The 23,774-nt window shown below is 48.0% G+C and overlaps 1 protein-coding gene across 1 annotated transcript in view; it reads right to left on the reverse strand.

Moving 5' to 3' along the window:
• Positions 1 to 4,446: 4,446 nt before the first annotated feature.
• Positions 4,447 to 23,774, reverse strand: part of PPIP5K1 (diphosphoinositol pentakisphosphate kinase 1) — a 46,432-nt gene continuing 27,104 nt past the window's right edge. The window contains exons 26-31 of the mRNA XM_088529889.1: positions 19,927 to 20,049; positions 16,074 to 16,136; positions 13,368 to 13,547; positions 6,943 to 7,080; positions 6,389 to 6,502; positions 4,447 to 5,199 (exon numbers count right to left, since the gene is read on the reverse strand). Coding sequence (XP_088386015.1) covers positions 4,517 to 5,199; positions 6,389 to 6,502; positions 6,943 to 7,080; positions 13,368 to 13,547; positions 16,074 to 16,136; positions 19,927 to 20,049 — 1,301 coding nt within the window. The 3' untranslated portion in view covers positions 4,447 to 4,516. The remainder of the gene's footprint in view (positions 5,200 to 6,388; positions 6,503 to 6,942; positions 7,081 to 13,367; positions 13,548 to 16,073; positions 16,137 to 19,926; positions 20,050 to 23,774) is intronic.

Below are 23,774 nucleotides of genomic sequence, written 5' to 3' on the forward strand. Positions count from 1 at the left end.
CTGCTACAAGGAGTATGTTCCTACCCTTCTGACCGAGCTGTGCACAGAAACGGTGGCTAACACACACCTGCACATCAGCAGTGATAGCAGGAGGCGACTCACGTGAGAATAACCAAAACGCACAAGTACCGAACTCTCCAAAGCAGAAGGGCTGAGCAACCCTGGCCTCTCTTGGCCAATGACGTACTGACAACACCCCACAATCACAAACCAAAGGCTCTTTTGAGTGTGGGGAGGCAGCCAGCAACCCGGCACGCTGTGGAAGAGATGCCGTTTTTCTGGATAGCACAAGTGGTACGTGCCGGCCCCGCAACAGCAGCAGGAGTCTCCTCCCAGCCTGTGGGCCAGTGGTCCAGCTTCTTGACTGCAGTCAACTATTTTGCTACCCCCCCCAAGTGTGCCTAGGCTGTAAGGAACAGCGGCTGCCTTGCAAGGAAAGGGGATCCCCAAACACTGCAGGAAGGTAGTTCAGTGAATGTGTTTGCTTTCAGTTCCTCCACGCTGGTGGCAGGGATACGCACACGTCCGCTGCCAGCACGGCTGAGCTGCTGGCAGGATGCGCTGTGCAAACACGTGCCTGCAGCGACAGGCCATTGCTTGCACAGTGACCACGGGCTTGTGCCCGTGCCCTCAGGAGCGCGCCAGGTGCCATGAGTGCACCAGCGTTGCTGGTTGCCACCCGGAGCCTCCCTGGCCTTCAGATTATCTCCAGCTGGGGGGTTCCAGCATGCTGGGGAGAGCAGCTCAGCTGTCTGGAGCCCACAGCAGCAGTGCCACAGCTCAGAGCGCTGCAAGGTCTGGTCACAGGCGGGACTTTTACTTTGCCAGTTAGTGAGACGAAGAGAGTAGCAGCAGGATGTGTCCTGAGAAGGAGGCCTAAGATAGAAAGCAACATGTTGAGGCTTGGCACACAGCTCAGCGTGTTTCCAGCTGCTTTGCTGCCCACTGTGCTTTGCCCGGGCACAGACCTTGCTCCAGAATTAGCATCCCAGGACTGTGCTGTGCTTGCCTGGGACATGCTCATCTCACTGCTAGTTTTCTGGCAGCTGCCATAAAGGAAATGCTGCCTTAGAAGCCTGCTCCTAGCACTAAATGGGATTTCTAGGGAAATTGTTTATTTTGCATTTAATTTATATATTTATTTTTTTGATGTTATGCTACATTTTGTGTGGATTTAATATTTTAATTTATGCATATTAACATGGTACCCTGCGTTCTCAGGGCCAGTCATAGGTCTCAGCACAAATACGCAGATGCTGCGATGTAAGAGAAGGGAGCGCGCAGAGATGGGGCAGTGTCTGCGCTGGCAGAGAGGGTTGAAGCCTGCAGGGCTGCGTCCAAACCTGGCACTGCAGGCTGCTGCCCCAGGACAGGCAGCCCTTTTGGCACAGGCTGGTGGGAGCACACAGGCTTGCTCGGGGATCAGTGAAATCCCTGCCCTGTACTCATGTAAACCACTGGATCGCAGCATGTTTGCTGGAGGAACAACTGTCGCCTCTGTAACCCAGCAGGGTCAGTGTCTGTGAGCGCGGGGCAGGGCCAGCGGCGCAGGCAGCTCCGGCCCTCTGCAGTCCTCCCCGTTGCAGCTCCAGGGTTTTGCCTTGAGGGCAGAACCTCTCCCTTGACAATGGAGCTGTAGCAGCTGCTGCAGAGTGGTGATGCCAGGAGCCCCAGCTCCCTCCTGGGACGAGGAAGAAAAGCTAATGCACTAATGCTAGGTAGATCCACACACGAATGTTTCTCCATTTTAAACTTGAAGCAATTCTGGCTAAGAAGCAGTGGTAGCTTTGCTAGGTGCCTGCATCCTCCAGCAGGAGGATGGGGCTCCTGTGCTGCAGCTTTATCCTATACCCATTTGCTCCTCCATTCTTAAAACTCCACTCGGTTTTTTTAGTCTTTTGTAGCAGTCTGTGCTGCCTTCAGCCTCTCTCCCTCTCTCTCCCCCCCCCCTTCATTCCCCCCCTCCCAAAAAAAACCTATGAGGAAAAACACAACTTGTAAAAATGCCACCTTTGTAAAGGTCTGACGCTGCTCAGCCTGTGAGTGGCTCCAGGACCCATCAGAGCCACAGGTAACACAACACCATAGAAAAACATTAAACTCTGCTTTTGCTTGTTTCTGCATGTGGGCAACTGTGTAATCTTCCTGTATGTAATAGGTTAAAAAAAAAAAAAAAACTATTTTAAACCTATAATTAAAGAAGTGAACGTCTTAACTGTATTGAAATGGCAACTTGTGCTCCTAGCTGCCTCCTTTACTGGATGCTTTAAACCAGAGCCCTGACTCCTTTCTTCAGCATCACATCTATTGAGCTCCTTGACTTCTGCTCCTCTACCCTTTCCACCCAGATCACTGTAACCAAAACTGTCAAAGGAGGAGCCCAGCACAGTAATAATAAAGCCACATTCATTGCAAATGAGATCACTCAGCTGGTTTAAACTGTTGTTTGAGTGCACAGTGCAGGCTCCAGCAGGTGGATGCTGCTCCTTCCCTGCCCCCGAGCCTGGGCCCCCCCCCCGAGGGCACCTTGCTCTGGGGACCCTGCTCTCTGCAGCAGTGGCAGCAGAAAGGCAGGCGTTTTACCAGGTTTTTGTACAATGTCACCCCACTCCACAGCCGCTGCTGAGGCTCCTGCTCCTCGTGCTGCACTGGGGTGAGCACCAGAGTCCAGGTCCGCAGCTCCCACCACATCACTCCTGAGGACGCAGCGCCCAGCACCGCAGTGGCAGCGCACAGGAGACGCCAGCTCCGGCGGGGCGGCCTCGCGGCTGTGCTCACCCTGCCGGTGCTCTCGCTTCCAGAGGGACCTGCTGCTGGAGCCGCGGAGCTGCCCGGCGCTGCCCTCCGCAGCGAGCTGGGACCGGGCAGGATGACGGGACCGGGGAGTCGCCCTGCAGGCCCCTGCGGAGCCCCCGGGTGGAGGTCAGGGCACCTGGGGGACCGCTCGTGGCAGATACTGCATCCTTGTGGCACGTGGGCAGCCCTCCTGGGCCAGTGTTCATCCTGCCGTGAGCCCCGTGGAGGGCAGGACCTGGGTTCCTCTTGGCAGAGCCTTGCCCTGGAGCACTGCTGCAGCTGGAGGACCAGGAAACATTAACCTAGTGGAAGACTGAAGCTGACAGCCTTGGTGAAGAGGACATGGCACACAGGGCACGCTTGGTTCTCTTACAAGCAGAAGGCGTCTAACGCCCTGCCCCAACATTTTCATTGTCCAGCACATTTCATTCTACCATGCAGGGCCGTGGGCAGCCAGGTCCCCTTCCCCCTCGCAGCCTCTGGGAGGAGAGGGCCACAGGGCAGGCCCCACGGCAGCCCCTGCGCTCTGGCTGGAGCTAGTCCTGGGCTGGTGTCTCAGGCAGGATGGCCGCAGCGGGCAGTGCTGGTCCCCAGCCCTCCCGGCACTGGCAGGCTCCGCTTTGCACACACTGTGGGGCGATTCAGCACCAGAGAGAGACACAAGAGCCACAGCACCAGTTTACTGTGAACAAACATTATCATGACATAGCACAGAGATCTTTGGGCACAGCTTCACAGAAACACAGATTCTAGCTACAGACAGACACACAGACTCATCCATAAATATGGCAGGCACAGCTCTGGCCTGTACCCAGGAGGTGACAGCAACACCTGTGCTAATCCTGCTCTCAGGCTTGTGCTTACAAGTCAGTTGCATAAATATGCATTAAATAATTTTCAGTTTATATACAGTAAAGATTTCTCCTTATTGGTTTCTAATAATCCTGATTCTCATACAGCAGTTTCTCTTAGTTTCTGTCACCAAAGAGTTCAGAGTTTTTAACATGCCTGATCCCTGGGGAGGAGAAAAACCCGTGTGATCCTCTCTGCTGAACTCGGAGTAGACCCCCAGGCTGCCACCTCCTGCCCCAGCCCAGGTGGAAATCACACCAGGCCACTCCAAAGAGAGGTTTTCTTGCAGCTGGCAGTCTTGAACCTGATCACCACATTACTCTTTCCCACATTCTTTTAGACTTCCTTCTGCTTCTCCCACTCCTCCTGCCAAGGACTCCGACCCCGTTTCTGGCAACCAACAAAGCAGATGGAGAGGTGGAGAAAAGGAGGAAGAAGCAGAGAGGAGTTTGGGGGTTATGACAAAACCGAGGTCCTTTGGGCACGGTTCTGAAGGCTGCAGGATGAGATTTCCAGGGAGCAGCCTCACCACACCAGAAGCCTTGGCCCATCCGCAGGCATCGCTGCCCCAGCGAGCGCCCAGCCCTGGGAACGCGCGCGAGAGCAGCCCCACGTCACCGCTCCGTGGAGGTGCCAGGCCGGCACGAAGACTGCGAGTGCTGCCAGCTCAAGTGGCACAGGGGAGTTGTCACTTGCCAGACAGCGAAGAGCTGGATCGCACGGGAGCAGAGCAGGCTCCTCAGCACCTCCGAGTCCTTTGGCCTGGGGACGTGGCTTCCTCCGTGCTGCGGACACGACGCGCTGTGCAGGCAGCTGGGCCGACTCCAGGCAAGAAGAGCCGGGAGCCAGTGCGCCGTCCAGCGAGCCGCTAGTTCTGCTCGTCCTCCCAGCACAGCGGCTGCAGCTCCTCCACGCCTGTCTCAGGAGGCAGTGGCTGCTCCTGGCCCAACACAGCACTGTCCCCAAGTGCCTGCTTGCCCACAGGCTCTGGCTCCAACACCTCTCCCAGCAGCTCTTCCTCACAGAGCACCAAAGTCTCCTCCAACAGCCCTGCCCGATCCAGGATCGCCCCTCTCCCTGGACACTCCTCAGCTGGTTTCACTCTCTCCCCAGCAGTTCTTACCTCAGAGCCTCCACCACATTCTAACTCTCCTGCATTATCTAGATCTAACATTTCCCCAGGTGATTCTTCTGCATTCAGCTCCACAACACTCTTCTCCTTTGGGTCAGAGTTCTTGCCCGCCAGCTCCATCTTGCCCTGCTCCAGGGCACTGCCTGACTCGAGACTCTTACTGCAGGTCAGGGTCTCTGGGGCACTCGGCTGCCCGCTAGGCTCATCCGTGGACAGCTCAGATCGCGTGCTTGACTTGTAGCTAGGGCTATCTGAGGGCTGCGCCTCCCCCTGCTCAGGGGACAGGTTATTCAGCTGCTCCTCGCTCTTTGGGGGGCTGGTGGAGAGTTTCTCAATGAAGCTGAAACGAGCACAGCTGTCCAAAGAAGTTGGGGAGGACGGGCCTGCACTGGAGACAGTGCTGGAGGGACCACTGCTGTCTGCAAAGAGGAAGAAAAATCTTAGACACGTAGGTAACATTTTCATAGCCCAAACCCTGTGCAGACGCAAACTGTTCCAATCCCACACTCTCCAAGCAAGCAGGGTCATCCCCATTCCGCGCAATCCGGCAGGAGTTTACCACTGCTCTTAGGCGTGTTTCTGGCAGCTCAGCTGATCAAAAGCCAAAGGACAGGCACCACGCTTGCATCCTGTTATACACTGCTCTTGACATACAGTTAAGAGTGGTGCTGATGGCCTTATGGAGCAAAATGTGAAATCTGATGTAGGACTTCAGGCTGAAAAGCATTTTCTGTCATTTCCTCATTATTATGAAACACTGCCACTTCAGCCTTTTTCCTAAATGTTGAGTTGGAGCTGCCTTTGGAAGAAGTGGTGTTACCTCTCTGTTGAGGCACGCTCTTGCTGTACATTGTACAGCAAGCTGGACTATGGAACAGATCGAGGTTAAACTAGTCCAACAAAAGCAGAGGATTAAGCATCCGTTTTCAGCCAGATCAGTTCCCTGACCTTGCTGCCTACACACACACTAGGTCTAGCACAAGTAAGGCAGAGCCAGAAGGAGGCGGCTATTCTTTCAGTGGAAACCAGATTTGTGTTAAGCCATTTGCTGTGCAACTGTCTGCTAACCCTGTGCCCTGCAAATCGCAGTTAGGTCTTTGCAATCAACAGTCATCAGCTCTGCAGGCTGTGGGAAACAAGACACAGAAGCTATAAAAAGAAGCACAGACCTCCGGTTGAGGCAACCAAAAGGTTGAAAGGAAAGGGAAGACATCTCCGCATGTGGAAACTAAGTTGTCTGTGTGTCACAGAGATCCACAAAACTTGACACAAAAACAAAGTGCATTTAGTCCCTGCATGTCTCAGCGCACACAGCCCAGGATGAGGGACAACACCCATCCAACAGCAGATGTCCCAGCAATGTACAGTACTCTAAAACAATCAGGTTTTGCATCTTTCTCTGGAAAGTCTCCAGCAGGGCAGATGTCTGCTTTCCCCTTCACCTATTTCCCCTTTGCTTCCATCTTTTCCCAATCGGTTTCTGTTCCATCAAGGGCAGAGCCTAGAAGCCCCAAGAGCATCACAGAGTGGCTGTCACCATGCAGCACCCCCTATTTTCACCCCTCTCCCCATTACATTCATTTCTGAACAGGAAAGGAGCACACTCACACCAAGGGGGTTTATCCGAACGCTGGCGCAGCGGGAAGGAGGATGATGACAGGACTCGCTGAGACATAAAGGGGTCTCCTGGTATCTGACTGCCAATCATCGAATCAAACAGAGCTTTAAGAAAAAAGAAGCAAAAAGATCAGTGATATTGAGACACAGAAACAAAAGAGAAGTCACAACTAGTTCAAAACAGAGACATGCGACCCAGCAGCCACTAGTGGTTGCTCAGGGAAGGGTTCAGAACAGTGCAAATTCAGAGCCCTGTTTGCCTTTCAGCCTCCGGGGACTACACCTGGAGCTTCCCAAGCTGCAACTGCACCTACATCACAATATTTATCCATCACAGACAGAAAATAGTGACTACTTGTCTCTCAAGTGGCCCTGAACAGCTCGGAGCAGGATCCTGTAGCTTGCTCTTAACTACAACATCTTGGGATGGGTACCAGAAATTGTCAGTATTACCAGTCTTGTCCAGTTGATCAGGTCCAATAAGAGCAGAAGGTTTGTGCTATCTCCTTCTGCTGCACCCAGAGCGGAGCCCACCTCGCCAGTACCTGCGGTAGACTGCACATGCGGTTCGCTGCAACTCCTGCACACGGCCGTCAGGAACTCATTGACCTGTCGCAAAGAGAGGGAGTTGTGCAGAGTCTCCAAGGGATAAATGGTGGGAACCATGGAACAGCCTTCAAAACCTGGAAAGAGACCCAATCACAAAGTGAATAGGGCAAACAACAGACCATCCACGGCTGAAGTAGCTGGACAGCCTGGGAATCAAACAACAGGCACGCTCAGGCATAAGGTCACATTTCTCTAAGTTTCAGGAAAATTGCCACTAGGCAATTGCATGCAAAAACAGACCTGAAAGCAAGTGTGCAGGCACACACAAAGGATAAGGAGGGATATATCTAGCAGCGTCTCTTTGCTGCAGTCTCTGACTCTTGTTTGTCTGGTAATTAAGAAGAGCTCAGCCCAGACCCCACCGTTTGCAGACGCTCCCCTGGGTGAAGCCAGGGGTGTCCAGAAGGACTCGCGCTGCTGGTGCCTCCAGTGCAGGACACGGCCCTGCCTGCGCCAGGGGAACGCGCTGCTGCCAACGAGGGAGCGACAGAACCTGCCCCGCTCACAGCAGAACCGCCAGGATGAGCCCGGGAGACCATCCCCAAAGCAGGAAGGAGAGAGAATAGCGTGAGTCATTTGGCCCCCGAAATAGGACCTCTTTGCCAACAACCCCAAAACTAGTAGAAATTGGTATCTCAGTGCTTTAGGCACAGAAGGCCTCTTCCTCAGAGCAAGACTGCATCACAACTCATCACAAGAAATTATTTGCTACTCAAGCCAGAGTGTTACAGCAAAGCATCTTTCTCCTCACCCAGGTTCCTGGCAATGCCCTGCAGCAGCAAGCCAACATGAAACCATCAGAGGAGAGATGAGTCATTGGATTTATGAGAATAAGGTCTCTTTCTGCTCTGCCTCTTGCATTTAAAGACCTCTAAACTTCTTAAACCTAACCTTCCAATTCTGTGACTTTTCAAACTCCCAAAGTAGACTTTTCTCTCTCAAAAAAAGCTCTGGAATTGGTTCTGTTCCTATAATTAAGGAAAGTTACTTTGAAATACAAAGAAAACAATAGTTCTTGATTTATTGCTACTGTATCAAGACTGCAGCCCAGCACAATCACAGGATAAAACTGATCCCTGAAGTTTGACAGAACCTACTAAGGAGAAGAACTTGAGTTTCTGGATTATCTGCTAAGGGCCACCCAGCCACCAACAGGGCTTGTTCCAGCCACCTTTGAGTTTCAAGGGATGGTCTCTGCTCCAACGCACTCACCTAACACAGCTCTGCAACAGGCAAAGAGGGTGAGCAAACACATGGTGTGTAAAGTGAACACCCAGGCCAGAACACCACCAGTGTGCAGAGCTGCAGGGATAGCCGCTGCCGAACCAGCCATCTCTAACAGCTGGAGAAGGAATGCTGTAGTCTATCCAGAGGTTACTTGTGCCACAAATGGCCTATGTGCGTTAATTCAAATCATGAAGGGTAAAACATCCTTGGATAGGATGGAGGAAATAATGTAAGCTGCAGCAGAACTTCCAGGCTCTTCTCTCCCTTGCTGAGAAGTCCTTTGAGCAGAAGTGCTGAACAAACAAGAGTCTCTAGTCAATATTTTCACACAAGTGTTCTGGGAAACAATCTAAAGGAAAAGGAGGAGGAAAGGACTTAAAAGAACAGCACTGTGGAGACGGTTGTGGAGCAGAATATGAGGCTAATGTAATTTAACAACAGAATCTGGTTTGAGAGCGCTGGCTCAGCTACCTGGGTCTCCAAAGAGAAAGGGAAGGCGTTTGAGTTTCACATAGAGCAGAGTAGTTCCAAGATGTACTGGGAGCACTGATAAAGCACCGAGTAAGTGGCCGCTCCCACAAAAAGAAGAAATCAAAGGTCCAGCGTTAATAGAAATACCACATTGAAAATGCTACTAACGTGAAACAAAGCACCTGGATCTCAGAAGTGCCAAATGTTTGCTAGTACAGCTTTGCCCAGTGCCGTGGAACATAACTGGTTCAAAGTGAAAAACGAGCAAACGGCAAATGATTCCTTTCTCAGGGAGAAATGCTACTATTAAGCAAGTCCTGCCACTTGCAGTACAGCACAGCTTCCCTGCACACTACCCTTCCCCTGCTTACTGAGGCCAACAAGGGCAGTTTCTTTTCACTGCAGTAGGTCCAAGGAAGAATTACTGCTAGAGACCATAACTATAATTTCTATGACAGCAGCAGGCCAAGTCCCTGCTAAAGGATCTCACCACGCTGCACAGACACACTTAACAAAAATGACATCTTGGGGAAGAGGTAAGAGAAAGCACAAGTGCAGAACCCAACAGGAACACAGTGCTGGCAGCTCATCCATGCTGACACTGCTTGAAACTCTTCCTGGCCTGCAGAGCAGATGCCTCTCATGCAGATACCTGCACAAGAAATTCAGAGACCCGTTCATTTTGTACCAGAGTCTTAGGGCAGCCCAGATAGAAACAGGCCTAATTTTGTTTGGGTTTGACTACACTCGTTGCATTAAGGATGCACAGGACAATATTCTCTCTCCAGAATTTGGCCTGTCCTGCAGTGAAAAGTGCCTGGTCTGCACAACCCACGTGCTGAGTAGCTAAAAATAAATCCCAAACTCAAATGTAGTCTTCTCCAGGAAAGGAGGACAGTCTCAAATTCTTATTTGTTGAAACAAAAAGAAACCATCTGTTAGTCAGGCAGACAAGGTCTGGTAACAGAGGAACCCTGAGGCCACGAGGCAGCCGTGGGCTGAACACGGATCCTGCGGAGGCCCCGGGAGGCCGCACGTGACGGGGCAGCCGCGCGAGGGGGGACGCAGGCGCCTCTGCTCTGAACCCCCATTGCAGAATCAGCCTGACGCAGCGGCACAGCCGGCTCTGCACAGGGAGCTGCCCCGCAGACGACAGCGAGCTGAGCTGGAATCCGCCTACGGGATCATGGAGCCTGCTCCAGCTCTCCCAGGCACATGGATGCTAATGCTGAAGGTCGGCCAAATTGTAGCTCACTACATTCCAGTTTTGATCTTCTCTCCAAAGTTTCACACTCCTGACATTTGCATTTATTGCTGAGGACTACTGGAGAATATTTTCTGATTCACCTCAGTCTGCAAGTTGTTAGCAGACCTAAAATAAGCAGATTTTACACTGCAGAAAGGGAAAAACAAGGGAGAAAACAACACCTTGAACACATTAGCTATTTTCTTGATTACTATTATTTTATACAGGAGATGTGCCAATCTAGAACAGCGGCAAAAAAGAAAAAAAAAAAACACCATTAAACCCTCCAGAGAAAATCAATTATCATTAACTTTAACGGAAACATCTAATTCATCTAATCTAAATCAAGGTAACTCACGAGTTTCCTAAATTCTATACATGCCCTAAGGAGATCAGAAAAACAAGCTTCCCGTTTAACACGAGTTGGTAAAGCTAAGTTTATACTGGCAAATGTTTACCGGAATAAAATTAGCAGAGGTGGGATTACCCTCAGAGCTGATAGCTCATTAACCAGTCTCGGAGACGGCTGTATTCCTGCACGGAAGGCAAGGCAAAGCAGCAATCCTCACACCGTCAAAACAGTTCATTCTGTTTTATTAATTTTGATCTGAGGTCCCCGATATGGCAAGCTTTTGTACTAGTCAAGAGTTTAACTAGTCAACATAGCTGAGGGAAGAATGCACTTGCTGCTCCAATAGGCTGGTAAGTACAAATAAGTTATACTGAACAAGAGCAGTAACTTAATTACAGCCAGCCAACAGGAAAAAAATAGCCCAAGGAGGACCCAGATAAGAAGCCGAAGTTCGTAAACAATCCTTTCTGTGCATTATAATTTTGCACAAGAGTTCTGAACACCATTATCAGTTCTTCTGAAGTAAAGAAAGCACTTGCCTAGTCTCAGGACCAATTCCGAGGCGTTTGGGAAAAAGCAAGTTCTTCCCCAATATGCTTGGTCAGGCCAATCTTTGTGATAATATCAACACACATATTCATATGTTCTTACACATGTGTATGTAATGTGTACTTTTTTTTTTTTTTTTTTTTCCAAAATCAGCCTTTCAAAACATCTGAATAGTCAGATTGAAGGTTTATTCTAGCCCAGCATCTCTCCACCCACAGTGCCAAAAGCAGATACTCAAGGAGCATTAGCCCAGAGATCCCTCACAGCAATTCTTCCTTCAAATACACCCGACTACTGACCTGCAGCTCAAAGCTGTCCTAAACTTCGTGCATCTCTTCCATGAGATCCTCCTGTCTCCATGTGAACTCAGGAAAGCTTTCAACATTCCTCACGCGCTGTGCTGAGGAGGTCCTTAATGTGTGAAAAAGACTTCAGTCTGAACCCGCTTCCTACTCATTCCACTTGAAATCACTTATTTCTTGTACTGGAACATTATATGGATCCCCCAGTGGCTCCTCGCCAGGCCACTCAAGTTCATACCACAGTCATCTTTCCCAGACTGCGGATTTCTAGCTCTCCCACACCTTCCCATGTGTGATGGCAAGTTTAGAGCCCCACATTTTATATACAGATTTGGGCCATTTCCCCCACCATTTTATACTTGCTTACACTGAATACAACTAGCTCTTTTACTGCCTAGTCACTCACAGTCATCAGGTCTGTCTATTTCTTCACAGCCTTCACTACCTTGTAGTTCATTAACAATACGAACTAAGTTCACGCTCTTCCAAACAATGAGCATGCTGATAAGTGCAGGCTCAAAGGCAGATCCCTTCTAGGCTCCAGTGCTGATCTTCCTACCTACAAATACCAACTACATACTTCTAACTCCCTGCCCCAGTCCTGGGAGAAAACCCATGTTTTCTTTCTGTGGATAGAAGGATGATTGAAAGACAGGGAAGAGAAGATAGAAGTATACAGTTATTACACTGGGGGTAAGCAGGATGCCAGCTGCAGGGGCTGCAGAAATGTCTGCTAAGAGTAGATCCTCCGCAGGAATCCCAAACATGCTACGTAACGGTGGGTGTAAGGTCAATCAGACTGGGAAAACTGCAAGAATGAACTTCACTAACTGAGGGCACAGATCCGACTTCTACACAGAGAAGCTACTAAAAGCTTCTGTGCACAGCTTAAAAACTTGGCTGCACTAAGATGGGCTCCACAAGCCACCAGCACGCTGCAGTACTTGGATCGCCAGTGCCTCAAGTGCTAAAGCTCATGTCTTCTCTCTACTGAGCTCACACAAGAAGCCTGACATCTGCAGCAGGGCAAGCTCAGCTTTGGCTTGGGAGGAGTCAGTCTGGCTCCAGCATCTCTCCCCTTGAAGTGATTTTGCTCCACTTTTGTATTAGTTGCTAGGAGACTGAGGATTATCCTAATTATATCTAAAGAGCAGTTGTGATCTCCAAGTTCTCTGCTTAAGAAAAGCCATATGGACAACAGAGAGGAAAAAAAAAAAAAAAGACAGTATATATATAAAAAAAATCTCTTATCCAAGCTCTGAAATTGTTTGATACTGTTTCTTTGCCAGACGAAAATCTAATCTCTTTTTATGTCTGTGCCCATAAGTCTGAATGAAAAAGGGGATCCATGCACCACAGCACACAGTTCAGCAGCAAGCCACATGCACCCAGCAAATTTCATGGTGCAAGGTGAACATTAACAGCCAGGCCTAGCCAGCTTCCCTTCACAAAGACAAGTCTTTCTACTGTCTTAGAAGCACCTCAATGCACCAGACCTCCCCTCTTGTGCCAGAGGCTGAGAAATATCACGGTAACAGTGATCTTTGATTTATAACATCCAGATCTAATACTGCAACTGTCTACCTTTCCTCATCGCAGACATGAAACACTGTAGAAGTCCTAACAGGCAAAACAAGTGCCATGCAATGCAGAAGCAAAATTTCTGTGGAAATAACACAGTCTCACAAGCTACCACTTCCCCTAAGTTTCCACAGCAAGTTCACCTGCATGTGACCAGCTGCAGTGCCTCCTCAACCTTCATTCTTCCCATGCTTTTACTAAGTACTTTGGTTTCTGCCTTGATAACTATAGAAACACCAAGCACCCCGCTAAGGTCTGCAAAGCAGTATCACGTCAGCAGAGCATCACACGGGACAGAGCTCATCATTTCAGATGAGGACACTCAAAAGAAGCTTAAGGGCTTGCCCTAGCTAGAGGAAGAAGGCAACAAGCAATTGCCAAGAACAGAAAAAGCAGTTACAGCTCCACACAGAACACTGACTCCATGTGGAAAAGCCTCTTCCTACAGCTCCAAAACTGCCTGATGTAGCAGCCCACACGCCTTGCTGCAAGAACAGCCTGCAGATTTGAGGGATGCAGAGAGGGAAATGCTTTCCTTTCTTAGAAGCAAAGCATACTTTGCATTCTCAAGCAGACACTGGTCCCTGCTTGGCTACAAGAGCACGGAGCCAAGGCAGCTGCAGCGTGCAGTACCGTAAAGACACTCCAAGTCATCCTGCCCTGAGATCAGCCAGCTCCTGAAGAGACGCAGGTGGTAGGAGCACTGCTGCAGGTGGTGGGCTAGGGTGGCATCCAGGCAGATGTTCCGGCTCGTGGCATAGTCAGAGGAAAAACGGCGCAGCAACTGGGCAACGTGGTGGTGCTCAAATGCATCTGGAGGAAAGTGGGCCATAAGGAGTGAGAGGAGAGTGGGAGGTAAAGCTGGGAAATAGAAAAAATATGAAGACGCAAGGAGTAGAGCTGCCAGCTGCTGGCAGGGGAGAAGACTTGCCCCACATGCTGAAGCGCAGCCCCCCGCAGGGTGCGGATCAGGAACATCCCTAGCACCGCGCACCCGCGTCCGGAGGCGGCAGCCCAGGCTCCCACCGTGCCCTGCAGCTGCCGAGCGCCGCTGCAACCCACGAGCTGCCCCAGCACAAGCTAAGCAGCAAGGCTTCATGTTTGTAAGTGATTGTTTGGCAAACAAATAAATCTAAGAACACATTCCAAGCCCAAGACAGCTCAGGTTCAGCTATGTAAAAAAGTCACTCCCAGCCTAGCCCTCCCCCAGCCGACACAAGAAATCTCTTGCTACAGTCCCGCACCCAAATGCAGCCCGTCACTTCAGCACATGGATGAGGATAAGTGAGCTGGCATTAGAGGCCTGGAGAAGGGGAAAGGGCAGCCGGGGACAGCAGGCTTTGCCTGAGAGCATAGTCAGAGGGATTCTGAAAAACAGAGTGGGCACAGGAATACTGACCTGCCCTTTCCAGCCTCTCACATCAGCTCTGTGCAGGGTGTTCGATGTCTTCTGTACTGTACGGTGGACAAGATACTAACAGGTCCAGCTCCTCCCTCCCATTTAGGGCCTCAAGTCGCATGTCTCGCTCCCAAGGTACACATGGCCTGGCCATAAACCACCCAGTCTGACCTTCTGCTTGACAACTGCTCTGGTTCACCCATCCCATCCCACCAAGCACAGGCAGTTCTTCAGAAACAAAATCTAGATTCAGAGATATGAATAGTTCATGCACCCTTAGATGGTGCACAGGTACTAAATATTCTAAAGGCAGCTGCCAAGCCCAGACCAAATACATCTAACTTCAGCCTCACCCTTCCTAGGTATCTATCTTAGTTTCACTGACAAACACTTTGTGAGTACAAATATTTGTTTCATTTATTGAAGGAGAAAGAAAAAAAAAAAGTACAGTTTCCTTTCATTGCTTTACAGTGTGGCTTAGAAAAAAAAATAGTGCTTGGTGCAAGCTTCCCTGGCAAGCCAGGATGACGCTCCCTGCTGCAATGCACCTCGTGCTCCAACAGCTTCCAGACACACACAGCAAACTGAGCAGGCAGTCACTCTGTGGAAAGCAAAACTAAGGAAACACAGAAGATATATCCCACTCAAATATCTGAACCACATTTAGCTGCCCCTTCCACTTTCATCTTTCCCAAAACTCTAGTCTTTAGTGACAGTTTTCTGAATATCTTTCAACTTCCACATCACACAGAACAGAATATCTTCATATTTACTAAGCTTCAAGATTCCAGAAGCAGCCTTTATCATATAAAACATGAATATCTAACTTGAAATCTTTCAGCAGTCTGCTTTGGTCCTAACATGCCTCAATAGCAAGAGCCATGAGCTATGGGAAGGAGTAGGATTGTGAAACCAGGCACTTGGGGAAGTTGGTTTCTGCACAGGCAGAGATGATACAAACCTCTAGTTACCTGCTACAAATGAGCCAGCTGCCTTTGCAGCCTCCAAAGACACTCCATTCAACTGTTCTGTTGGGAGCAACACAAAGCAGAGCCGTGGAGTGCACGTGAGCACTGTCAGACATCCTGCTCCACTGTTGACGTGAAGGGAGGGATGCAGGTCACACCACCCTCAGGAGCACGCTGCTGATGCACACTGCCTCCCCTTCCAGGCAGGAAGATGACAGGGCCCAAGGCAGCTTTTGAAAAAGTTTTGGAGAGATGCCATTCTTGGAGATAACATGTAGGGAAGGTGAGACCACTCCCTGCATCCTTAGGCTAATCAAGGAACTAACCTAATAAGCAGGAGTGCAGGCACGATGCCATGAAGGTACCAGCACTCCTAAGAGCACTGTGCTGATGAACTGCCTGTACAGGGAACGCTGTCAACACTTCCTTTTCTCTCACTCTTGACTGCACGCTTCCAGGAGACACATGTAGCCTCAGCCTATCCTTTTTCAGTCCTGTAAATCTGAGTTGCTAAAACAGATCCTAAGCTGGCGATGCCCTTGGGACAGAGCAATGTCTGCCCTGTACCTCATGATGCCAATGGAATTCTTTCCCACTCAAAGGGGCATGAGAAAAAAGCTTTAATGTCAGCAGTGAATTAAAAGCTGCATGAGAGCTATTGATCTTTCTTTTTCACCTGGAACACAAATTCCTCTGTAGAATCAGTCTGGCAGGTATCCCACACAGAGCACAGGCCCCGCTGAGCAGTAACAGAGGACAAGTGAACAAGTTAGTCAAAATGAGACAAGGGGAAAGGGAAACATGTTTAGATACCAGATACACAGACATGCAAAAAAAAAAAAAAAAAAGGCAGAAACAAAAAGTACCAAAAGGAGGCTGGAAGGAGGAGGAGAAGATGTGCAAAAGGGAGAACTGAATGTGAGCATGGGGTTAGAAGTGTGAGGGAACGTCAAATCAAGAAAGCAAACGTACCATTAGTCGGATGCTTTGCAAACGACACAGAAAATCGTTTTACGGCTGGCATAGACAAGAGCTCTGAGGAAATAAAAACAGATCATCTCAGTTAACAGCCTGCTTCTAAGGACTCTCCTAACCTTCGCGTGCTGCAGCCTTCCCGCTCACCCTCTGCCTGACCCACACGTGCTCGGGGCGCTGCCGCGTCGCTGGACGCCTGACTGATCGTCTCGGGGCCGTCGCGCTCTGCCTGTTCCCCTTCCCGCGCACTCCCTTTACACTGCGAACAGGCTCGGACGTGCAGCCACAGACAGCAAATACACCCTGCCCTCCCTCCACACTCGGGGCCAAGCAGAGCACTTGGCCCCCAGGCTCAGCAGTGGAGGGCGCAATGTGGCCACAGTTACTGCCACAAGAGCACAAGGACAAGCAACAGCACCGTATGGATATAGTTCTTGGGAATTCACTTCTGCCTAAAGAAAAGCAAAACAGTATCTGAAGATGCTTAGGACAGTTAAGAGCAGCTCAGAACATCCTCTCAATGTAAGCTAAACACAGCTTTTTATGAATTAAAAAGCTAAATCAGCTAACTATTTAGGGAACAAATCTAAGACCATGAAGACATCTCCACCTTCCTGCTGCTCAATGCACTGCGATACGGCAGAGCCTTGGGGATACACTTTTCACACTGCTCCTCAGGCTCGTCCTGGCCATGATCTAGGCCAGGCCAAATTCCCCAGACAGACAGCACAAGGACAGACTCTAAGCATCTAATGGAGCACAAACAGATGAGTTTTAAAAGACAGGAATTAGTCTCTATTTGCTACAAAAACAGGCCAAAAACTTCAGCTTATTCCCATTCTGGGAATTCTTCAGCTATCATGGAAAAAAATGGCCTATATCAGACTATGAGCATGCAGGACATGGTGTGAGGACCCAGCCAATTGCACTTTCTGCTGCTACTTAGAAACTAACAATGTTTTTATTTCTCATTCCTATTTTCATGCATCCATTTTATCTAGTAAATCAAAGCTGTATGGCTATTTCTGTGTACCAAGAATAGGTGCTACACACATCGATTTACACTGTCACATTCCCTTTAAATTTCCATAGCTACATCCACTAAAATACCAGACTTGCCTGTATAGCATTTAAATCAATGCTCAAAGTTGCTACAATTACCCTTACCAGGGTAACGGTCATAAAAACTGTTTGTTTAAATTCAACAAATGTAGACCAGCAAGCTTCCATATATACACATCTTCCAAGCAGTGTCCAAGATATCACCTTGCAGTCAACTGATAATCACCTCCATTCTACCCTGAATCTTCTCTGCATTTTTACAGAGCACAAATTTGGACAGTGCTGAGACAAGCTACTGGGTCTTGGCTTCAGACAAACCACCTTCAAAGAAACATCAGCATCAGTTAAGTTAACTTAACATCAGTTAAGTTAAGACTCAATTCACCAGTGAATGTTTTCTTTGCCCTCTTCTAGACCCAAATAAAAAGACTTTAAAAAAAAAATAAAGGTAATTTAACTTCACTGAGCAAATCCGTGATGCACACAGGAGAATTCATGCAAAAATGTGCTCCAGAATCTGAGGGTCTTTAAACACTATTGACCTGATGGCTATAGAAAAGACCTTGATATAGAGGCAGCCTGAGAAAGTGAAGTCTGCTACATCACTGCTTTAAACTCTAATGACTTTTGGCTTAAATGCTAATGCTCATCATTTGCTACTCATTTAAGCAGGAACACTGGGATAAAATGCTTATTTTATATTCCAAACTATCTTCCCCAGAAATAAAGTGCTCTTCAGCCTCCTACTCATTTTCCCAAACCTTTAGTTTCTTCCTCACAATTGCCATGACTGCAGCAAGGCACCGGGAGCACATGGTGCAGCCGTACAGAGGAACATGGGAATACTAAGTATAATACGAAGATGAATTCCAGGCTATGTAAGTTGCATGATATTTAAGCAAGCATCTTTTAATGACTTGAGGCTAAAGCTGTGTCACAGCATGCAGAGATCATGTCACAGAATTTAGGCCAAACCAGCAGGATTCTGCTCCAAGCCTTGACTACAGGCAGACTCCCACTGTAGCACCTACACAGGTGGCACAGCGCCAGCACTGAGCAGTCAGCTCTGTTCCCAGTCAAGTGTCACCCCGCTAGCCATCTCTGACAGTTTTCCTTGAGAATTAGTGCTGCTTTGGAGTCAGACTGGTTGCAGAACTGCAGAAGAGAAGCAGCCACAGCCTTAACTAGTCTTTCAAGCACCTCCCCTGGTATTCACAGATCCTACCTTATTCCAAACACCACGAGCTGATTCTGGGACCTGTAAGTAGCCAGCGCTTCCTGTCCTGAGCAGTGCAGAACTGATACAGCAGTTTTAAATCCCTCCAGTTCATGTCTGCCACTCACAGCCTGTTACATGCTAGAAACCTCCCTGAGGATGTGACAAGCAATACAATTGTTTCTTACAGAGTGAAGAAAATGGTCTCAATAGAAAGGCATTTAATGAAGTCTCACCTGGTCTGAGAACTGAATAGCATCTTTTCATGCTGTTTTTAGACCATTTTTCTGGCCTCAAAACTGGAAAGAAAGCCCAAGGAACCAGCTCCATTTCCCTCAAAGGTCCCAGACTACTGCTCTATTCACCTCCCGCCATGAAACGTATTAATGCAGGTGCTGCTTATGAACATAGACATATAGGCACTAAGGCTCCAACAAGGTATTTACATACCATTTATTGAAGGAGCTAACATAAGGAGAAAAGAGATCATCTTAAACCCCATCAAATGCTGGCAAGCCGAACTGTGCAGCGTCAGACAAGCCTCTCCACAGATGGAGCCTGGGCAACATGCCATGCTCTGACTGGAGGTCCATCCAATGCTGCACAGCTCATGGTTCCCAGCATCTGAAGGGACATAAGATTATATATTCTTTTTTCTTTCTTGTGCTAACTCCAGAAAATGGTATCTTAATCAATACCTTATAGGGCCTTTCTCTCTAGGATAACAGGAACACTTGCTCTGGTGCATTACAGCCCTGCGGTTCCTTTAGAACACCTCAGCCTTCTCTTCGCTCGGTGCTCCAACTTCCCTGTGGATAGGATAGACTCTGCTTGTCGATGCCTACCACACTAGTCCTCAGCTGGTACTACCCCCTTCACTAATGAATATGGGGCAACACTGATACCAATGACCCAAGTATACTTTACTAGACTGGATGAATTTTACGGTAGTTTCTGCAGAACTAGCCACATCAAGTAGACATTACAGTCCTTTTGCTATATTTCCTCCAAGCATGCCACTTAGATCAAAAATACCAGGCATAGTACTTGCTTTCTGACTGCTACGCCACACTCTTCTACAGAATTGCCCAGCCTGGTTCTAGTACCTATATAACCCCTGCCAAGCACATCACTCTGCCAACAGCACAGCCCCATCTCCTGCAGGGTTGGGAATTACTGTCTCCACAAAAGCTTAGTTCAGCACAAATCACCAAGATAAGCAAGATGTGCTGGATTTCTGTATCAGGACAAACCTATGGAATATCTATAATAATGATTCCTAGCCCACAATAGCAAGTTGTATTGGAATATCTGAGCAAAATCAGATACAAGCAATACCACACAACAGTATAAAACTCTTCATGCAGTGTCAGCTCCTGTCTTAACCTGGCAAGGATCTGACTGATGCAAAAGGATCATGATTTCTTGGGATATGATAAAAATGCATTACCATAATCTGATGAATACACATTAAAATATGCTACTCCTCTTAGCAGTCTAAGACTTTGACTCAGTATGATCCAGAGGCAAAGCCCCCAGATGAACCATGTGCTGCAGACAGAACACACATACCGTCTTTGTACGTCAGGCTGCTGGCAAACTTTTTGCCATGGCTGCGTGCGTAGTCCTGGAGGTTGGGGGCACTGGAGGAGCCTCCCAGCACAGTGGTGCTAAACAGCCCGGTGCACTGTGACCCTGGAAAGGCATGGAAGGTGTTAGTATTACATCTCCACTGCAGGCAACTACAGAAGAGTAGGGTTAGTGGAAGAACAAGGATAAACAATCCCACATTGGAGACAGTCTCAGGAAAGAAATGACAGTAGAGGAGCATGGGGTGGCAGTATTCCCCACTCTAAACTCAACAGTGCCAGATGCAGGATGGATAGCACAGTAGCCAGCTCTGGGAAAGGTCCAAACATCTTTGCAGGGTTTATTTCACTTGGCTTTCCCACCCCAGTGTAGGTGGAACATTTTGAGGCTCTCTGGTCAGCACACCTACGTATTCACATCACAAATACCAGAGATGCCAAGCCACTGGGGCGCAAGTTGCAGGACATAATTTCTCTGTTCTTCCCTTTCTCTTTGAAAACTTCTTCTATATAACAACAGAAAGGAGAAACAGCTGTTTAGTTCCAGTAAATGTCAGTGTTGAGTCTGTTATTCAGCTAATGAGGACCAATTACTGTACCAAGCACTAAAGAAAAGGAAATGACTTTCTTCCACAGGTTGCTGCCCAGATATTTCTCACTCGCTTGTTCTTCCCTTACTATTCCAGCACAGACCCCAGTGTTCCATGAACTAGCCTTACGAAAACCAGCTGTGCACACAACATCCAGCTTAGCTTGCCCTATGATAAGCAATATGGCATGCAAAATGGTCTTAAACACAGGAGAGCAACCTAGCACTGGTCACCACTTCTGCAAGCACTTGTCTTTGCTTTTCTCAGGCACAGCAGCCCTTAAACAGGACAATGTGACTTTATGTGAAAGAACTGCGGGGTATATGGAACAGGTCTTTCAAACAAGGAAAGCAGCTGTGAACAGGACAAAACTATTGATTGGCTAAAATTCTATTGAGAATGCCTGAACTATTGTTCTATACTGAGAATATGAACTGCTAAAAACAACATTACTTCCAACATAACAAGGCTGCCAAGTAGGTTGATTTTGCTCCACTTTGTCTTCTCAGGTGAAACAACCGAAATACAGCCCACTTGTATTTAACTAGAACAGTGAAACTGTTACTGCTGTTAAAGAGAATGCCTATATTGCAAATATCTCCCTCTTCCAAAATAGAGCATTGCAGCATGATCAGGCTGGAAAGACCTCTGCAGGTCTCCTTCCCAACCCTCCAAGTCTCCAAGAATGGAGAGTTTAAAGTTTCTCTCAGCTGCTGTTCCAATCTTTGGCTGAACTCATGGTGGAAGTTTTTATCCTTCTAGCTAATTGGCATTTCCTGTGCTGCAATTTGTCTGATGCTTCTCATCCTACCATTACACACCTTTGAGAAAAGCCTGTTTCTGTCTGCTCCGTAACTCCCCATGCAGGCGGCTGAAGACAATATTCTGTTCCTAACATTGGACAAACTCAGATCCCAGCTTCTCCCCACAGGCCATGTGCTCTAGCCTATTCCCACCTCCCTGCCCTTTGCTGGCCTTACACGCATGTGACCATGTCCTGCTTGCAGTGCTTATACACATACATGCTCAGCTTGAGTTGAAGGTACCTGTTTCTTTGAACAAAGGAGAACAACTCAAAGAACCGTCTCATATATGCTCCGCTACTGAAAACACTTCTGGTAGCACTTTACAGACCAGACTAGCACATATGTGTTCCCAGCCATTTCTCAGCTCATGCAGAGAAATATTGCCTGCCAGGTGACTGATACAGAAGTCTTAGAAACTTTTCTGTTAATGACTTAAAGTGAAGCTCAGCCCAGTCTCAGAATGAACCAGAATCAGTCAGATGGCAAAACAAATAAATAAAATTTGACACACAACATCCAGCATGATACCCATAACAACACTTCTATGGCTTCAACAACAACACCAAATCCCCAAAATCTCATTTACCAGCAGACAAACCATGGATCATAAGCTTTTCATTCATCTGCTACCTTGGGCAACTTTGTGCCATTAATCATTATGATAAGGACGTCCCAGTGATTCTGTTCTCCTACAGTAGACAGAGGTATTTTGCTAAAACCCTCAAACCAAAAGGGACTTTAAAGGGATGATTCCATGGCAGTTGCCTGGCATGAACTCTAGGAGACTGCTGTAGCCAAAGTAAACAAATTGACATGCACGTCAAAGTACATAACAAGATACTAATCATTTAGATATAAAAAAGTAGCAACATTTGATAGAATTAACAATATTTTTTAAACTTAACTTTCAGAGCTTTAAAGATAAGCACCCCTAATTTTCCTACAGGAGAGGGAGTCTTGCACAAACTGCCTGCCCCATTGGCATGTAACAGCTCTGTCACTCCAAAGTGACAGAGACTCCTACTCCCTGTTTTGAAGTGTTCTTGGAGGGAGAAGAAGGCTCTGAAACATTCCTAGGCTTCTTAAGGCAGATACACATATGCTATTCCAGACAATACAAAAGGATTCAAAGAATTCTGCACAGAAAAACAGGTCATACTCTAAAGCACTGCTTTGCACAGCCAAAGCAAGCTGCAGCAGTCCCCTCCTTCCAGACATTTCAAGGCATTTTTTTAACTGACAAAGTTACAGTTCTGGCAGCTACAACACCACTGCAATAGGAGCTCTGCCCTGGCAGGCTTTGCCTTACGCCTAAGCCAAGGAGGTCGACCCGCAAGGTTCCCCCGCTGCAGACGCTGACAAGGTCAGGCAGCAGCAGAGAAGACTCAGCTCCTGAGAAATCAGGAGCAGCAAACAGCACCTGAATGATCCTCCTCACAGCACAGCTGCTAGACAAGCAGCTCAAGTTCAAGCTCCTGGGAGTTCCTTATTCTTTCTTAGATCTCCACAAGCAAGTGTGAAAGGCATGATGAAGTAAGAGCTTGACTTCCACAGATAATGAGGCATCATTCCTTCCAGCAGTTCTCAGGCTAAGAGAAATTCACAGCCATCCTGATGGCTAGCGATTGCACAAGCAGGTGCTGCAAATGCAGGTCTCTCTCAATCCTTTTGTACCTGCAGCTGCAAGTTTTTCTACAGGAGTTACTAACGACTGCATGGAGCATTCAGCTAAAAATCTACTGTCACAGATCATATCTCCCTCTCCTCCTCTCTCTCGTTTTGCCTGTGCATATCTTAGCTGATCAAATTGCAGGTTTTGTTGTCCAGGAAAAGTAATATTGTACAAGGGTCCAGTCTTGTCTATAATCAAAAACACAGAAGAGGCTGCAACATTGAAGCTTTCCAGAGCAGATGCCTTATGCTGCTCAGACCTCCAGCCAGGACGGTTTGCACGCAGTGTTTGATGTACTGAGCCACTCTCCAAGCAGATGTGCTTCCTTGGCCACGTACCCTCCCAAAAACCCTCACACTGATTCAGACAGCTTCAGAGAATAACCACAGGTTTCTTCAAGCCTAAGCAAAGCAGTTTATAACAGTTTCCTTAATATGCAAGTGGTCTGGGGAAGGCAGAAATAAGTATACAGACAATTTAAAAAGCACATCCAAAGACCACCATGGCAAAGGATATTGTGCCTTTATGAAAATACGAATCAGCCATTACTTAGAATTTTTACTACTAGCTGGAGACATAGCTGTCAGACTTCAGACTCCAGGGATATTTAACTGACCATTCCAAATAATATCACACTAACTAGATTTAAAAAAAAAAAAGAAGAAAGAAGAAAAAAGAAAAAAAAATAGTCAGGTCTTTCAGCTATCCCTTGATTGCGGAATGTTCAAAAACAAAAAATAAAGAACTGACGAGTCAGAACTGC

This window comes from Tinamus guttatus, unplaced genomic scaffold (genome assembly GCF_059628265.1).
Source record: "Tinamus guttatus ecotype Peru unplaced genomic scaffold, ASM5962826v1 Tinamus_guttatus_pri_ptg000004l, whole genome shotgun sequence".
NCBI lineage: Eukaryota > Metazoa > Chordata > Aves > Tinamiformes > Tinamidae > Tinamus > Tinamus guttatus.